The 19,312-nt window shown below is 47.8% G+C and overlaps 1 protein-coding gene across 1 annotated transcript in view; it reads right to left on the reverse strand.

Moving 5' to 3' along the window:
* The window catches only part of NFKBIZ (NFKB inhibitor zeta), a 448,599-nt gene that overhangs the window by 220,519 nt on the left and 208,768 nt on the right, over nt 1-19,312 (reverse strand). Inside the window, exon 8 of the mRNA XM_085622425.1 lies at nt 12,564-12,627. Coding sequence (XP_085478551.1) covers nt 12,564-12,627 — 64 coding nt within the window. The remainder of the gene's footprint in view (nt 1-12,563; nt 12,628-19,312) is intronic.

Below are 19,312 nucleotides of genomic sequence, written 5' to 3' on the forward strand. Positions count from 1 at the left end.
GGGACATCTGGAATGTCTGGATTATTATAATTGACCCATGGGTCTGGGGATCCTGTAGGGGTGGGGTCTTGTGGCACATCCCCTGGATCGTAGTATGGGTCCCCCTAATCATCATGGTCTGGAGACGGGGTCGGAGGGCGATGAGGCAGGGCTGGAGAAGGCAGAGGGGGCGCAGGTGGAGGAGGTGGGGAAGGCACTCTGAAAGGGGAGGTAGCACAGTCTTTCCTCTTTGGAGGCGGAGGTGGAGGCGGCTTGTCCAAATGTCTCTTTTTAGTAGAAAGTGCCAAATGTCCAGTTTTTGGATCCTTGGTAAGTGTCTTTTGCAAAGGATCCGGTGTAAACAGTTCCTGAGACAATGTTTGTTCGGTCGGCGCCGAAGGTTTCGGGGCCCATGGCTTTTTAGGTTTGTCCGTGCAGTGCTTTTTTGGAACCTCCGATTTTTTGGTCAGCGCCGAGGTAGGCTTCGGCGCGGGAGTGTCGGTGCCGAGGGCCTTATGATGTTTGGTCGGCACCGAAAGGCTGGGTTTCGACACCGAGAACTTTGGTGCGGAGCTCAGTGTCGAGGTAGAGGCCGGTCTCTTTTTCGGTGCCGAAGTGTGTTTATCGGCACCGCTGGCAGGCTGGCTCGATCCCGAGCCGCCGGAAGGCTTATTAGGCTTCTTCACCGGGCCCGAAGGTGGGGTGTTTGAAGCAGTGTCTTTGGTCTTGCCTAGGCCCGGAGGCGAAGGCGTGACCGAAGCCTTTTTGGGTGTCGGCGCGGGTGTGGGAGGGGGTATAGTACTCACGACCCTCTGTGCCGGGGTGATGTCCTCCACATCCGAGTCGTCGGCTTCGGAAGCACTGACGAGGTCCTCTTCGGTGTGCTGCTGTCCCGGAGCTTCAACGTCGCCCCAAAGATGTTGACTGGAACGGAGGTCGAGGAGTGCGCCATGTTTCGTCTGGCCCTTCGATCTCGAATAGTCTTTTTCGATCTGAAAGACTTGCAGGCGGGACAGTCTCAAGCCTCGTGTTCAGGGGAGAGGCAGAGGTTGCACACCTCATGAAGATCGGTGTGGGGGAATTTGGACCCACATCGAGGGCACTTCTTGAATGGAGTTCTTTGCATCAGCCTGGACCGGAGCTTGGATAGGCCCGAAGGCCGCCGTCGACGACTGGAATCGAAGGTGTGTCGAAAAGAAGGTGATTGAGGAGATCTGGATCTGAACAATACCGCGATGAGCGAGGACTCCGCTTCGATCGTCGAACTGGAAATGTTCGGAACCGGAGCGCGAAGTATTACAGCCGAGCCCGATGGCGGAGAAAAACAATCTGAGGATGGAGCCGAAGCACATGCGCAATACGATCCAAGGGAGGAGTCACCGACCTCGTGACTTCCAAAGACTTTCCAAGAGGAAAAACAAACTGCAAACATCCGGACCCAACACCAGATAGCGATCTATGCAAAAAAGTGTGTAATCTGCAGCTCATATGCCTCGAACATACTGTTTTTAGATCTCTCTAGGTCAGTAGTCAATGGACTACTGACCTTAGCGTGACTACACCCTTGGTGTTCTCACCCCATGTGGGGGGAGTGAGCACAATCCCTAATCCTGATTGGGGAGTGCCTGCCATCTGCAAGATGGCGGGCATTGAAGAGTGAGCTTCACCTCGCCTCCCCCACCTGAGGGGTGGAGTTGGCAGAGGTGGGCACACTTTCTGGGCTGGTTAGTTTTTCCTGCCTCTTCTTCCCGCCGAAAAGGAGGAGAGAGGCTGGGGGTCACATAAAAGCTGCCACGCCTTTGAAGCTCCCCTGCCACATATGGCTGCTCCTGGCCTGGGGGAGGTGTGAACACCTCTGCCCAGGAACGGATTTGTTTATGGGCTCAGGGAGCGAAGGCTTCCACCCTAGGGGTCCAGAACCATGTCTCGTGGTGGCAGGGTGGTGTGTACCAGTCAGGGAACCCACCAGAGGCTGGTCGTTTTTCAGGGAGCATCTCCAAGATGCCCTCTATGTGCATTTTTCATTAAATCTCACACTGGCATCAGCGTGTGTTTAATGTGCTGAGAAGTTTGCTACCAAACTTCTTGGTTTTCAGTGTAGCCATTATGGTGCTGTGGAGTTCATAAGGACAAGCTCCCAGCACCATATACTCTTAATGGCAGCACTGCACTTCCAAGATCTAAGAATGGACTTGGGATACTGTAAGCGTACAGGCCTCATGCACCTGTACCCTCTGGAATAGGGCACCCAGCTAGAGGGGTAACTGCTCTATGCCAGGGCAGTGGGTTGTAGGCATGGCACACAGGGATGTGTGCCATGTCGACCCTTAACTTTGTTCTGCACCAAAACACGCACCCCAAAAAAGCAGTGTGTGTATGTAAAGGTACAGGGCCTCTAAGGGTGGCACACTTAAGTGCTGCAGCCCTTCGAGGTCTTCCCTGGTCCCAGTGTCCTGGGAACCTGTGGTACCATTTACCAGGGGCTGACCTGTGGCCAGAGATGCCAATTGAGTTAGTCTGGGTGAAAGAACACAGGCACTGGGAATCTGTTTGGCAGGGACCCAGGGCCCAGCAAGTCAAAGTGCATCTGCAAAAAGTGTGGGGGGGGGGGGGGGGGGGTTACTGCAACAGAAACACAGCTACTCACACATACTTAAGAGAAGTTTACCTTACTAAAGATTTAAAGTAAGCCTTTTCCCCGAGGCATCTGTCAACAGCAGGCACAGCTAGGGTTTCTCTCAAAAGGCAGTGAAATCGCTGCAGCAGATACCACCAGAAGCCCCGGGTGCATAATTCACTGAGGAGTTTCAGCAACTTGACAGCCTAACTAGGGCGCACAATCTGAACATTCACTACAAACTGCATTAGTCTTGTGATATGTTGGGACTCATCACTTAGCCTACAATGCACGAGGACAAAAACTCACCTCATAGTTTTGTACGCACAGCGGGTGAGTGCTGTTCAATCTCTCCCAGGGTTCCTACCTCAGGGTCTTCCCTAGAGTCCCTCAGTTTCTCCAACTGCCTCCTAAGAAAATGTACAAGGATCTCACAATGGTCGTTTCCGAAGACCTCCATCCTGCCTCCAACCAAAAATCTCTTGACTAATCTAAGGACAAGGTGTAAATGTCTACTCCCACCAATATTGTATCTACCATTGTACTATTCAGGTAATGCTTTCTTCTAGCTACACTTTCTGTTCAAGTTGGAACTGGAACTTGCAGCTCACAACACTTGCTGCAAACTCTAAGACCCAATTTGGGGTTTGGAGTGCCAGAGCACCAGTGGCAAACTACCTCAGCCACCACAGTGGGAGCTCGGAAGACCCCCATTTGCCACATACCCCAAAGCCCACCCCCCCCCCCTAAAAAAAGGGGGTCAAACGGTCCTTAGGGAGACTTTCTAGAAAGCTTATGCACAGCTATGACGCAGTTTCTGAAATGTAATGGTTGTTTTGTACTAGGCGAGAAAATGTAATTTAAAGAGGGGCCAGTGCACAAATGAAGGTGTGCTTTGAGATGAACCACTTGTAATCTGAAACAAACCTAGAAGACAATGTTTCATCTGGTAAGAATAAAATACAATTCAGTCTTTCAAAGACAAATCAAATGGCCAGATGGATTAGTACAATAATATACCTGCTGACCTGTATCAGTATGATAGAGAACTGGTTCAAATACATTACTCTTGTAGCCAACGCCATAGCTAGCGGTGCACCTATCCCGGATACATGGTCTGGAGCGATCATACTTCCAATATACAAAAAGGGCGATCGCTCGTCACCTGGCAACTACAGGCCGATTAGCCTCATTGACTCAATGCAGAAAATAATTGCCAGATTAGACCTCAGTAGAATCCAAGTGTGGATTGAGGAGAATGAGATTGTCACCTCTTCAGGCTGGCTTTCGTCCTTTTACTAGCACCATCGACCAGGTTTTTAGGTTTGTTATGATCTACTGGAAAGTAGTCATCATGGGAGGAGGTTCACTATATGCAGCCTTTATCGACCTTAAGTCGGCTTTTGGTCTGGTTCCACATACCAAACTGTGGTGCGTACTTTTGGAAGCTGGGATGCCCCAGGAGCTACTAGCCTTGATAATTAAACTGCACACTTCAAATTGTGCGCAGGTGCGGTGGAGCACAAAGTGTGAGGTTACAGCTAGATTTTCAGTCCTTAAGGGGGTGAGCCAAGGATGCATCCTGGCGCCCACATAGTTTTCCTTGTTCATAGACAGGGTGGTTCATTACTACACCACATGCCTTATATGGAGCGGAGTTATGGGGCTTTGAGAACATCTGCTCCTTGGCGCAAGCTCAGAATAAATTTGTTAGAGCCATCAGGAGCCTTCCACAATCCTCACCCCTATTGCCACTTTCTATGGATCTGGTTTGTCTTCGCATAGAGGATTTAGCCCAATTTAGATCAATAGCGTTTTGGAGATGACTCTGGGTCACCCCTGATCTCTCCCAATACGCTAAATCCCTTATGGATTTCAGGGGTGTTGGCTGTACGGGGAAGATCAAATGGCTACAGAATGTAAACACCTTGTGCGGGATAGGCATGAGTGGTTTATGGGAGCACCCCAAAGAAAATCCATTTCCGTCTAAAAGGGAGTTTAAGGCTGCGTACTGGGACATGGTCAAGAGCAACTACTTTTCTTCCAATTCTAAGCCCACTCTATCCAGGGACTTCCTGATGCAAAAACAGTACTTCGTGCTCGAAACATATTGGGATACCATCGTTAGACCAGTTCATAGGAAATTATATCACCAGTTCAGGGTTGGCTAGCTCACAATTAACGCCTTTACATGCAAATGGCACTTGCATGGGTCAGAGCATTGTCCTGCTTGTCCAGCTCCGACAGAATCTATATCCCACTTTTTGGTGGCGTGCCCAGCTTACAAGCTTTCCAGGAGCAAATGGCTGAAACCCATCTGCATGAACCTGGGCACTATATCTGCCATGGAGGCGTTAAGGATTCTGCGGTCATCCACCGAGGCCCCTATAGTTGTAGCTATGGCCAAATTTTTGAGTTGGGCCTGGATTAATCGCTGTAAAAAACTAAGAGCAACCCAAGCCTAGTCATAACTATATAGCTGCTGTGTCACTTCAGTGAGATATTGTTACTTAATCTATAATAGTGACTATTATTTGGCTTTATATAGCATCATTGTAATGTTATGGTTTTTAATGTGGTCTCTGGCGACAGCCATTATATGATCAATATTTTGCACTAATTATTATTACCAGTTTCACAGATCTGATTGTTATATACAGTACTGTGTTTTTCTTCTAAGTATTTTTTACTTGAGATTGTATGTACTGTCTTTTATGATTATTTTAATCGAAATAAAGACACAATGAAATAATCAAAGAATCTAGAAGATTATTGTACTATCTAATTTACAATCTCCCACTATACTCCTAAACACTGCGTGAAAAGGAATATGCTACTTGGTGGAGAAGTGTGGCTCACTGGTTAGAGGAGGCAGACCTGGAAGCAGAGGTCAGCCTGGGACCAGGGTTCAATTCCCGGCTCGGCTGGGTCTTGAGTCCATAAATGTCCATGGACTCGATAATTCTCGCTCCAGTGCATACTCGATTCATGGGTTCACACTCTGCGACTCTGGGCAATAGCTTGCTTAATCTCCACATGGGCCCCTCGTGGTGGGATGCCTGGCTTTCACCTTGCGGATGACCTGCCGGGTTATCTCACAGGGGAATACCAGGACGGGTTCCCTAAGCAAGCGCTTAGAGACCGCTTGGTGATTTGCGCTATATAAATTCCTGCACATTTACATTTACATTTACTTACCAGTATGCATCGGTTCTTGGCATGTAGAGCTGCAGATCTATACACTGTGCATAGATCGCCATCTGGTGTTGGGCCCGGATGTTTGCAGTTTGTTTTTCCTCTTGGGAAGTCTTTGGAAGTCACGAGTTCGGTGACTCCTCCCTTGGTTCGTATTGCGCATGGGCTTCGGCTCCATCCTCAGATTGTTTTTCACCAGCAGGGAAAGATGGAGCGTAGTAGTAACATTAAAGAAACCCATGTGTGTTGTATCTTAATAAGATAAACTGGAACGGATACAGGTAGCCGGGGAGGCGGGTGGGCGTGTATAGATCTGCAGCTCTACATGCCAAGAACAGATGCATACTGGTAAGTAGCATATTCCGTTCGAGGCATATGAGCTGCAGGTTATACACTGTGCATAGACTATATAGCAGTACCCAACCCTAGCGGCGACCACCGGCATCCGTTGCAGTTGTTTGGAACAGTGTTTTTAGTACAGCCTGGCCCACACTAGCTTGTTGCTTGGTTTGCACATCTACACAGTAATGTTTTGTGAAAGTGTGCGGTGTTAACCATGTTGCTGCTTTGCAGATGTCATCTAGTGGTATGTTTCCTAGAAAAGCCATAGAAGCCCCTATCTTCCTTGTAGAGTGGGCTTTAGGGGGAACAGATAGCGTTCGTTTTGCTTTGTGGTAGCAAATCTGTATGCATTTTACAATCCACCTAGCTATCCCTGATTTAGAAATAGGGTTGCCTTTATGTGGTGGAGAGAAGGAGACAAATAGCGGTTTGGTTTTCCTGAAAGGTTGTGTCCTTTGGATGTAGTGAAGTAAAGCCCTTTTAACATCCAGTGTGTGTAAAGCCCTTTCCGCAAAGGTTTGAGGTTGTGAGAAAAAGACTGGTAATTCTACCGACTGGTTTAGATGGAATGGAGAAATGACTTTGGGTAGAAATTTTGGGTTGGTGCGGAGTACAACCTTGTTCTGATGCATTTGGAGAAAAGGTTCCTGTATAGTGAGTGCTTGTATTTCACTAACCCTTCTGAGGGAAGTGATGGCCACTAGGAAAGCTGTTTTCCATGTGAGAAATTGGAGCTCACATTTATGTAATGGTTCGAAAGGGGGTCCCATTAACCTTTTGAGAACTATATTCAAGTTCCAGACAGGTGAGGGTGGTACTCTGGGTGGGATTACTCTTTTGAGGCCTTCCATAAAGGCCTTGATGGCAGGCACTCTGAAAAGTGATAGGTGCTGCCTGTTCTGTAAATAAGCAGCAATTGCAGCGAGGTGTAACCGAATGGAAGTATATGCTAGGTTACACCTTTGTAGATGGAGTAAGTAACATATAATGTGCTGTATGGATACATTTAAAGGATTGATTGTGTTGTTGTGGCAGTAAACAACAAATCTTTTCCACTTTGAAGCATAGCATGCCCTAGTAGTAGGGCGTCTAGCTTCCCTGATAATATTCATGCAATCAGGGGGAAGGTTAAGGTATCCGAATTCTAGGACCTCAGCAGCCAGATCGCAAGGTTCAGCTGAGCTGGGTCCGGGTGCCTGATCTCTCCATGGTTCTGGGTTAGGAGGCATGGTGAGAGGTGTAGCTTTTGGTGTGGTACTACCGAGAGTTCCAGCAGTGTGGTGTACCACGGTTGTCTGGCCCATGTTGGAGCTACTAGGATCAGTGTTAGGGAATGCTGTTGTAGCTTTCGTACCACTAATGGAATTGTTGGGAGAGGTGGAAAAGCGTATGCAAATTTGTTTGACGAGTTCATCCATATCGCATTGCCTTTGGACAATGGGTGTGAATATCTGGCGGCGAAGCTTGGGCATTTTTTGTTATCGTGGGTGGCGAATAGGTCTATGTGTGGATGCCCCCACATCTGAAAGAACGGGTGAAGAACCTGTGGGTGAAGTTCCCACTCGTGGATCTGCTGCGTCTGTCTGCTGAGCAGATCTGCCACGGTGTTCAGGAGAGAAAGATCTTTTGTGGAATTGCCCATCTCCATATGCTCTGTGCTAATCGAGAGAGCTGTGGAGTGTGTGCGCCCCCCTGTTTTTGAATGTAGTACATGGCAGTCATGTTGTCTGTGCGAATGAGGACTGCCTTGCCTGAAATCTACGTCTGGAAGGATTTTAGGGCGAGGAAGATTGCCAGTAACTCCAGATGGTTGATGTGGAGTAACTTCTGTTGCGGCGTCCATGTGCCCTGTGCTATGAGATGTAACAGATGAGCTCCCCAGCCGGAGAGCGATGCGTCTGTTGTCAGGATTATTTGTGGGACCGGGTCCAGGAACGGTCGACCTCTGGAAAGGTTTGTGGTGTTCCACCACTGCAGAGAAAGATGGGTGCGACCGTCTACCAACACCAGATCTGTCAGTTGCCCCTGGGCCTGGTTCCATTGGCGCGCTAAGCACTCTTGGAGTGGACGCATCTGGAGTCTTGCATGGGGCACTATGAAGATGCAAGAGGCCATCATCCCTATCAGTTGCATAAACACTCTTGCTGGGAGAGAGTGTTGAGATATGAATTTTTGACGCAGAGCCTGTATTTTTGCAATCCTGGCAGGATTGGGATAGGCTATGGCTTTTGAGGTGTCTATGGTGGCACCGAGGTATTGTTTTGTGTGTGATGGTACCAGGTGGGATTTTTGATGGTTCACCGTGAAACCTAGCTGGTGAAGTAGTTGAACTGTAGCGGCGGTCTGTTGCACACATTGTTCGTAGGACGTGGCTTTTATTAGCCAGTCGTCCAGATACGGGAAGGCGTGAATGCGCCGTCTTCTGAGGTGTGCAGCCACTACTGCTAGGCACTTGGTGAATACCCTTGGTGCTGTTGTTACCCCGAACGGGAGCACCTTGAACTGGTAGTGTTGCCCGTCCACCACAAATCTGAGGTGCTTTCTGTGAGACTGATGTACTGGGATGTGAAAGTATTTGTCTTTCAAGTCCAGAGTGGTGAGGAAATCGTTCTGGGAGAGGAGTGGAAGAACCTGTTGAAGGGTTACCATGTGAAAATGGTCTGAATGTATGAAAGTGTTTAGAGGTCTGAGATCTAGGATAGGTCGTAGAGTCTCGTCTGTCTTTGGAATCAGAAAGTACAGGGAGTAGACCCCTAAATTTTGTTGATTTATGGGGACCTGCTCTATGGCTCCTTTTTGCAGGAGGGAGATCACCTCTTGTTTTAGTAGCGTAGTAGGTTCTTGAGACATAGGGCGGTGCCTGGGTGGAATGTTTGGGGGGGTAGATGTTAATTCTAGGCAATACCCTGACTGAATCATTTGAGTCACCCATCTGTCTGAGGTGATTGTCTCCCAGACGTGAAGGAAATGTTGTATTCTGCCCCCGACCGGAGTGGAATGGTCTGGAGGGAGCGGGGGAAAGTCATTGGGTAGTAGGTGCGGCAGAGCGGGCGGTATTTGTTTTGCCTCTGCCCTTATTATTATTGCCTCTGTATCCGCCTGTTTGATAACCCTTTGTGAAGGTAGATTGAGAAGGAGATTTGTAGGACGTGGATGCACTATCGGAGGAGTAGCCTCTGCCCGTGCCTCGAAAGGAAGAGTGGCGAAAGGAGCGCCTAGGAGTGTGTGACTGTAGGGCTCCCATGGATGTTGCCGTGTCAGTATCTTTTTTCATCTTTGAGGGCTTTGTCAACTTTTGGGCCAAATAGATGATCTTGGTCGAATGGGTGGTTGAATATAGAGGCTTGTACCTCAGGTTTAAAACCTGAAACTCTGAGACAGGCATGGCGACGGAGAAGGACACTGGTGTTTATGGCCCTGGAGGCTGTATCTGCTGCATCTAGGGCACAGCGAATAGAGGTATTAGCTATTATTTTCCCCTCTTGGATCAATTCATTAGCCCTGTTTTTGTATTTTTCAGGGAGATGGTGCATGATGGCCTCTAACTCATCATAATGCGCCCTGTCGTATCTGGCCAATAGCGCTTGCGTGTTGGCGATACGCCATATGTTGGCGGCTTGTGACGCAGTGCGCTTCCCTGACGCGTCTAGGAGCTTGGACTCTGTCAGGTGGTGGTGCTTCGCCGGACGCCTGAGAATGAGCACTTCCTAGCCGTAGATACCACTAGGGAATCCAATGGTGCAGGGCCTTTAATGTATGAAGGGTCTGTGGGGGCGGCTTTGTATTTTCTCTATACGGGGGTTTAGGACCCTGGCCCTGACTGGGTCTTTAAAGACCTCCGGTGCATGTTTAATCACTCCCTTTAACATGGGTAGGATGGCAGTAGACCTATGTGCATTGTCAAAGGTGTCTAGGAGAAAATCTTCCTCCACTGGGTCAGTATGTAACTCCACCCCGTGGTAGTGTGCCGGCCTTTGTAATAGGTAGTGAAAACCTAAGGAATCTTCAGGTGGGGATGGCCTAGATGGGTAGAGGTCATCCTGTGGGACATCTGGGATGTCCGGATTATTATAGTCGTCCCATGGGTCTGGAGATCCAGCAGGGGTGGGATCCTGTGGTACATCTGCTGGATCATAATATGGGTCTCCTAAGTCGTCTGGGACAGGAGACAAGGTTGGGGAACGATGAGGCGGGGGTGGAGAGGGTAGAGGTGGGGAGGGTGGAGGAGGTGGAGGAGGGGAAGGCACTCTGAAAGGGGAGGTAGCAGTGTCTTTCCTCTCTGGAGGTGGAGCTGGTTTGTCCAAGTGTCTCTTTTTTGTAGACAATGTCAAATGTCCAGTTTTTGGATCCTTGGTGAGTGTATTTTGGAGAGGATCCGGTGTGAAAAGTTCTTGCGACACTGGTTGTTCGGTCGGCGCCGAAGTTTTTGGGGCCGACTGCTTTTTAGGCTTGTCTAAGCCGTGCTTTTTTGGGACCTCCGATTTTTTGGTCGGCGCCGAAGAAGGCTTCGGCACGGGAGTGTTGGTGCCGAGGGCCTTGTGATGTTTGGTCGGCACCGGCAGGGCAGGTTTCGACACCGAAGGCTTTGGTACTGGGTTCGGTGTGGAGATGGAGGCCGATCTTTTCTTCGGTGCCGAAGGGTGTTTTTCGGTACCGATGGTAGGCTGGCTCGAGCCCGAGCTGCCGGAAGGCTTAATAGGCTTCTTTACCGGGCCCGAAGGTGGGGTGTGAGAAGCAGTATCCTTGGTCTTGCCTAGGCCCGAAGGCGAAGGTGTGACCAATGCCTTTTTGGGTATCGGCGTGGGAGGGGGTATTGTACTCACGACCCTCTGCGCCGGGGTGATGTCCTCCACATCTGAGTCGTCGGCCTCGGAAGCACTGACAAGGTTGTCGTCCTCTTCTTCGATGTTCTGCTGTCCCGGAGCTTCGACGTCGTCCCCGAAGATGTCGACTGGAGCGGAGGTCGAGGAGTGCGCCATGTTGCGTCTAGCCCGTCGATCTCGAATAGTCTTTTTAGAGTGAAAAGACTTGCAGGCGCGACAGTCTCGGGCCTCGTGTTCAGGGGAGAGGCAGAGGTTGCACACCTCATGAAGATCGGTGTGGGGGAATTTGAACCCACATCGAGGGCACTTCTTGAAGGGAGTTCTTTCCATCAGCCGGAATAGGCCCGAAGGTAGCCGTCGACGACCGGAATCGAAGAAGTGCCGAAGAGAAGGTGAGTAAGATGATTTATTATCTGAAGGAGCTCGATGAGCGAGGATTTTTGCGTCGATCGTTGAACTGGAAAGTTCGGAACCGGAGCGCGAAGTATTACATCCGAGCCCGATGGCGGAAAAAAACAATCTGAGGATGGAGCCGAAGCCCATGCGCAATACGAACCAAGGGAGGAGTCACCGAACTTGTGACTTCCAAAGACTCCCCAAGAGGAAAAACAAACTGCAAACATCCGGGCCCAACACCAGATGGTGATCTATGCACAGTGTATAATCTGCAGCTCATATGCCTCGAACATGGCATTTATTTACTCTTGTTTGATTCCTCTTCTTTCTTTGACTTTCCTCTCTTCTTGGCTTCCATCGTCCGTATACTTTCTATTTCTGAGAAAAGTCGTTTCATTAAACAATCTCCTGTCAGTCTCTTGCCTGTCAGCCTCAATCCTTTTTATTGTAATTCTGCAATAGGCTGAGACCTCATTTCATAGATGATATCTTCTCTTCAAATCCCTACCCCTGTAATCTAATATTAACTAATTTCTGCCAGCCGTTCTATCCCACCGACCATTCACCTGAAACCACATACCCCCACTAATAAACACACTTAGCTGGTATTAATACATAACAAAGTAACTGGAGTTAATGTATGCCATTTCTCTTGAGTGCACATTACTAATCATAATAACCAACAATAACCACTGTCCTAACCACTAATCTTGGGTTTCGGAGTAGATGGCTACTCGTCGTAAGCATTTCGCCACCTCGCATGGGGTAGTAAGACCTATATAAATCCAATGAAAATGACAGTCAGCCCATGGATGTAGTCCTGTCCACTGAGAAATTACTACATGTCTTCCCAGTAGGTGCATGACAAAAGCCATTATTTCACTCAAAACCTCGACCAGGAAGGGCTTTAAAGAACATGTATTAAGCTAATAGTGCTAATAATTGAAGATGTAACTATACAAGTGGACACACTGGCTCTATTTATGCGATGAAGATTAGTTTCTAATCACCAATCAGCAAACTGTAATGCAGCCCACGTAGGCGTCTGCCTGGAAAGGCCTAATACTACATATTAGATTTGCATTGCTCTTAATTCGTACTTTAAATGATTGTTCCCTTTCTTAGTTCTGGACTAGTTCAGGAGAGAGTTTGCAACTGATCGGACATAGGATGGAGACACACAACTTAGAATAGAGCTAATCTCTAATTACCCTCATAATTTGTTGCTTCTGCATCCACATACTGGTTGCTTCCAATAACTCCCTTCTGGATTACCTGGAAAAAATAGTAATACTTTTCAGTCAGTTACCCTAAAGCAACATGCAACAAAATAAGTCACAATTGTAAAATAATGCTATTTTTTAAAACAAGTGACATAAAAAGTTAAAACCAAGTCTGCTAAGAACCACAATGTAAAGTAGACCTGTCTGATCGATGAATTAGAAAGACAAATCCTTGCTTTAAACATGGGCACTGGTGTGAAAAAGAGCTCTGTCACTGCAGTAACAGCAGCTACAAGATTAGAGGGGAGGCACAGCCCTGAGCAACAACTATTTAAAGCAATTTGATTACAACGTTCTCAAACAAGTACACAGTTCCAATAGTGATCAGGACCCTCTGGATAGTCTCTAGTGGTAAACTGTAGGAAATCAGTAGATTTCATTGTGTTTAGGTCAGGACCAGGCTTTGAGGAATTCTAGACTGGTGGAGAATATTTGTTGACTTTGTCACAGAATTAGAATATTAAATAAATCAAAAGACCTTCTTGTAGGAAAGTGGATTATATGGTGTGGGTGTGAGACCTCACGTTACAGTCTCTATTAGGTCCATGTAGGTTATTTTAAAATTAACCCTCAGCCTAGTTCTCGGCAGCTGTGTCACAAAGACATCAGACTTTGGCAGAGGAACAAGGGTAAAGCATTAGTAAAAAACTTTACATTAATGCCAATAGCTCTAACTCTCGCAAATGCGAGACTTATTGCATTGCAAAGGGTTGCTTAAATACTAGTTGTGTGTGCAGAGTGGCAAAGAAAGGGGGCTAGGCCTCCAACCAGCACCCAGTAATTCTGCTGAGTAGGACTTACAGGAGGTAACAGGAGGGCTTCTTGGCCCTTAAAGTCCCTCAGGAGTAGAGTGGACTCTATCCCCCAACCAGTAGTGTGTCAGGAGGTGCGTTTGCAGAGTGGTGGAGTAAGGGGAGGCATGGGCTCCTAAGACGTCTTAGCAGTCCCACTGTGTGAGTCTTATTGGAGGCAAAAGGAGTGGTTATTGGCCCCCAAAGACTGGGCCAACTATCCCTCCTATTACCTCCATTAAGTCCCACACAGCAGGATTGCTAAATTCTGATAGGCCACGCCCCCTTTGCCCACCACTCTCCAAATGCGCTCCTAGGCACGCTCTTGGATGGTGATTGAAGTCCCCTACGTTGCTGGGAGTCCATGGGTGCCAACTAGCCTACCTGTTCCCTCCAGTAAGCCCCACACAGTGGGATTGCTGAGAGGTGGTCTCCCACGCTTCATTTTTTTTTATTTTCTGCCGGATTTGTGCACCAAGCGCAAATACCACTGAAAATTTTAACAATACCTAGATTCAGCACTGGGATATTTCCTGCAAACAGGTAAGTAAACGCATTTTGGTTATTTGTGCGATTTTTAAAGAATATTTTTAGATTTCAAAACTCCACAATTAGAAACTTTTTGGAGCAAAAGTGTCAATGTTATCCTATGAAGGGAAAACAGGTTAACGGTTCTCAGGTAAGTAATCGTCTGTGGGAGTTAAGATTCTGGGGTTAGACTCAGGGGTCCCCCAGGGTCAGTGATGCACTTTTGTTTCACCCTCAGCTGGCACTAGGGTGGCCTGGTGCAGAGTGTTGAGGCCCAATGTTATCCTATGGAGGATAAGGGGCCCCCGGTTGGTGGCTGCTGGCAAGCAGGCCACACGGCTGTGGGAGCAAAGCTCCTAAGGTTTAGGTCAGGGCAAATAGGGAACCAAATTAGCACCGACAGCGTCACTAGGGCGGCCGGGTGCAGGATGCGGTTTTGAGGTCGGGTGCCTTGTTGTTTTCAATCGAGATCCTCCGGTTTGCAAAAGCACTGCAGGGAGGGAGGCGAAGGACTTCTGTTTGCGACCACCACTTCGAGAGGTAAGTTGGGAAACTAAGGGTTGGTTAGGCACCGTCGGTTTGGGCACACAAGGCCGTTGGGCGTCGGGTGCAGGGGTGCCTTTGGGGTCGGATCTTGTTACCAGCTCCGGGTCGCGGTCACAGAGGCCTTCTGAATTTAGGCTGCATGTATCGGCTGGAGGCTTGAGACAGGTCAGGGGTCGCTGGTTCTCAGGTCAGGATCGCCGGGAGGACCTCCTCGTTGTGTTTTTCCACTCGACCTTGGGCCGGGTTCGGAGGGTGCAGAGTGGGCTGGATTTGCGGTATCCGGCCGGAGCCAGAAGCTGCAGTTTGAACAAATCCGGTGTTCACGGGAGAAGCAGTCTTGGAAGTGAAGGCAGGCAGGTCCTCCGGGGTTTTCGAGGTTGCTAGCTGCAGGACACACCGGGATCTCGCAGAGGGAGACAGGCCGGTAGGGCTGGGGCCAAGGCAGTGGGCGTCGTCCTCTTGTTAGCTGGCTGCACGGCTGCTCGGTCCTTCTTGTCAGGGTTGATCTGAGGAAGCAAGGTTCAGGGTGCCCCCTAAACACTAAATTTACGGGAGTTACAGGTAGGTAAAGGGGTGGGTATACCCCCTAGTCTGCCACATTCCAGTGGAAGGGGGGCAGGAGCATGTCCCTGGTTCGTTGGGTCCCCCCCATCCTCAAGATGGCGGGGACTCTAGGTTGTGCGTCCCCTCACCTCCCCCACCTGAGGGGTGGAGTTGGCAGAGGTGGGCACACCTCTCTTCCTCACTTGTTTTACCCACCGGTTCTTCCACCCAAAGTGGGGGGTAGAACCAGTGGGGACCGGTTGCTGAAAGCAGCAAATGGTCTGGAGAGGCTCACAAAGAAGGCAAAGCTTCTCCTTCGTAAATCCTGCCCATCCTGGGGGAAGAGGCTTGACACATCGTCCCAGGATGTGCATTGTTTCAGGCCCCCGCGAGCAGCAGCTCTCGACCCAGGTGTCCAGAAACATGTCTGGTGGTGGCAGCTTAGGCAGCCACTCAGTCAGGTCACTAGAAGTTGGTCGAATTTCAGGGGGCATCTCTAAGATGCCCTCTATTGTGCATTTTACATTAAATCCCACACTAGCATCAGTGTGGGTTCAATGTGCTGAGACGTTTGATACCAAACTTCCCAGTCTTCAAGTGTAGCCATTATGGTGTTGTGGAGTTCGTAATGACGAACTCCCAGCACATATACTCTTAATGGCAGTAGTGCACTTACAGTGCCCAGGAATGGACTTGGGCACTGCAGGGGTTCAGGGCTCATTCACCTGCACCCTCACCACTGGCATAGGGCACCCAGCGAGAGGGGTGACTGATGTATGCAAGGGCAGTGGTTTGTGGGCATGGTTCTGCACCAAGACACGCAGTCTGCATAGGCAGTGTGTGAGTGTCAGCGTAGAGGGCCTCTAAGGGTGGCACAATAAGTGCTGCAGCCCTGAGAGGCCTTCGCTGGTCACAGTGCCCTGGGTACCTTTGGTACCATTTACCAGGGGCTGAAATGCTTCAATGTAGTTTTAGGGAAGGAACATAGGCCCTGGTTACCTGATTAGCAGGAGCCCAGGGCACACTTAGTCAAAGAACATCAGCAATTCAGCAAAAAGTGGGGGCATACCGTGCAAGAAAGAGGGCACTTTCTCACAAATGCTCATGGCTAAATGTTTATTTTATTAACAATATACACAAACATTATAATCTAATAATATATGAAATACTGCATATATACTAGAGGTATACACAAAAGGCAGATTATGTTAATGTGTCACAAAATATATCATGAGTACAGAATGGCACTTAAAACTGTATTTAACCTATTTATTAGTGCTTAAAATCAGAGGAGATAAGGGAACTAACACATGATTAAATTCACATATGGAACCAAGGAATATGGTCAAGTGGAGCCCAGAGCTTGATTAGCTGCTTAAATATTTTGCCAAAATAGCTATTAGACAACACCTCCCTAGAAATTCATGCAATGTTAATGTCTGCATAGCAGTAGTGTTGGATAATGCCCACATAGATGGTATGTCATCACTGCATTGGGATGGTGTGTGATACTGTCAATAGAGGTGGTATGTGATCACACTAGCACAAGGGTCAGTATAGAAATCGTGTCTTCAGCCGCGATGAGAGCTCCCACAAAAGTAGAATACGAAGATCATTTTTTTTAAGTCACAATAGAAAAAGCATTGGATTATAGGAGTTCTCACAGAGATAGTGTGTGAATGTAATCATGTCCAAATCCCAACAGAGATAGTGTGAGATTATTGGGATTTTCAAGGCCCCGGAGTTAGTGCAAAAAGAGGATTGTATTCAAGTCCCCACAGAATGAGTGTGTAAAGACAAAGCTTAAAGCCCCATACAGAGAATGAGAACCTGATGATGTTCAAGTCCAAACAGAGCTTGTGTGTAATTTCAGGAATTCGCAAGTCCCCACACGAGATCAAGTCTTACTAAAGTGACGTTCAATTCCCCACAAAGATAGTGTGTTATTATAGTGAATTTCAAGTCCCCACAAAGATAATGTGTTATTATAGTGATGCTCATGTCTCACGGAGATATTGTGATATAGTCATGTTCAAGTCCCCACAGAGACAGTGTGGGATAAGGATTGTATTAAAGTCTCCACTGAAATAATGTGTAAAGACAAAGCTTAAAAACCCATACAGAAGGTGTGAAGCTAATGATGTTCAAGTCCAAACACAGGTGGTTTGTAATCACAGGAATGCTCAAGTCGCCACAGAGATTGTTATTATAGCGATGTTTGAGTCCCCACAAAGATACTGTGTTAATATAGTGTGTTCAAGTCCCCACAAAGATAGCGTCTTGTTATAGTGATGAGAACACAGTCCTGGGCACACGTAGTGAGGATATAACAATGGTATAAATGTCTCGTATAGTTCAAATTGCTGCGGTCAACACCAGTGTATTGTTCAAAGTTATTTAATGATGCAACAACAAAAGAAAAACAACCAGCCGACACGTGTTTCGTCACAAAAGGGAATTATCCCGTGAGTCTTCAGGGCTGAGGAGGATACAAAACATGGGGTGAGGAGAATGGAAATAATAGAGACGGTTGTTGCTGAACAGTTACAACACTACAAGGGGAATGTGGAAAGGAATAATCCTTAATACATGGAAACCCTGCGTACCACAATGAAAAATAAGAAGGAAAGTGACTTTAGTGCATGTGCAGCTATCATGATGTGATCATCATGACTCACTTGCGGAGAAACATAGTACAATAGCAAAGCGACACAGTACAGTAACGTAGTCAAACGTGGTGATGAGTTGAGTGGTAGGCGTCAGGTGCTCAATTAAAAAACCTGTTCATAGGTCATTCAAACACACTGAGATACGAGATAATCCGTAATTTGATAGTGAACCAATGCTGAGTAACATAGGAATTATAAATAGCCACTAGCTAGTCGAATAAAGGCACATATGACATCGGTTGACATGAATGAGGAGAAGATAAATCATGCATGGTGGCTGAACTGTGAAAACAAGTCTGGCCCCGGAGGATCGAGTGCCAGGTGATCCTGAAAGAAATGTTAGCCTCTATAGTTAGTCCCTGCATAGAAGGTGGAAGGGTTCAATACCTGTGTGGTGTTGTGAAAAGAGAAGGTGGTCTCTAAGGGAGGGACAAACAAGAGTGAAAACGAAATGAGCGGAGTATCTATGCAACCGGGTTGAGAAGCCCAAGAGGGGGCGCAGCAAACTCTAGATGGAAAGTTGAAATACAAATGAAGGCTCACCACCAGGCCGGTGTTAATTCCAACCCGGCCAGGGGATCAGGGAGGACAGAGTGGTCAAAGTGGAAGTGGAGTGTAGGAAGATCTCTTGAGGGTAGTATAAACATCTCAGGTGCAACATGTAGAAGAGATGGCGGAGGCGAGGAAGTATGAGCCGCTGCGAAATGGAGGGAAAGAATATGGCGAATCAAGGAGGAACGATTGCAGGGAGAAAGCACAGGCAATGTTAGGACGGATCTTACCTGGGGGGAACAAATTGTTCGTTTAAGTCCAAACTGCGGGAGAACGTCAAAGGCTAAAAGGATGAAGAGTATGAATGAATGAGAGGGAATACAGGACCAGGTGTAGTGAGAAGAATAGTTACTTACCTGTAATCTGTGGTTCTCCAGTATTGGTGTCTTTCATAGATTCACATGCCTGAATCATTCCCCGTCGGGGTGGGAGTCCCACGGTACATAAAAAAGCAATAATTATGCATATACCAAACAAAAACCCCTGGTAACCTGAACCAGGAAGTAAAGTAGCCTAAGCTACAAGGGAAAAAACTTCCACAGCTAGGACTATCACTGTCATTATATACAGTCCAAACTGCAGCCAATCAGGCGACAGCACCCACCAGAGGTGGGCGGGTTGCATGTGAATCTATGAAAGACACCAATACTGGAGAACCACAGATTACAGGTAAGTAACTATTGTTCTTCTCCAGTATTTGGGGTGTCTTTCATAGATTCACATCCCTGAATCAGAGTAGATAGCAGTACATAACCTTATGCTCATAAGACGCCACTTTTTATATAGACCATAAACATTATGAAACAGTATAACCATACAGAAATACACGTGTTTCAATTTATGCAAAACAATTTCACATCACAAAAAGCGTCTTATAAAAGCATAGCGGAGGAGGGAGAACAGAGGCTCACCTTATTTGAAAAGATTACGTAGAACAGCTTGTCCCACTGAACCATCCGCATCACTTGCAGCTTCCAAACAGTAGTGTCTGGTAAACGTATGGCAGCTGGACCATGTTGCCGCTTTACAGATCTGGTGAAGAGGCACA

Source organism: Triturus cristatus, chromosome 8, assembly GCF_964204655.1.
Source record: "Triturus cristatus chromosome 8, aTriCri1.1, whole genome shotgun sequence".
In the NCBI taxonomy this organism is placed as follows: Eukaryota; Metazoa; Chordata; class Amphibia; order Caudata; family Salamandridae; genus Triturus; species Triturus cristatus.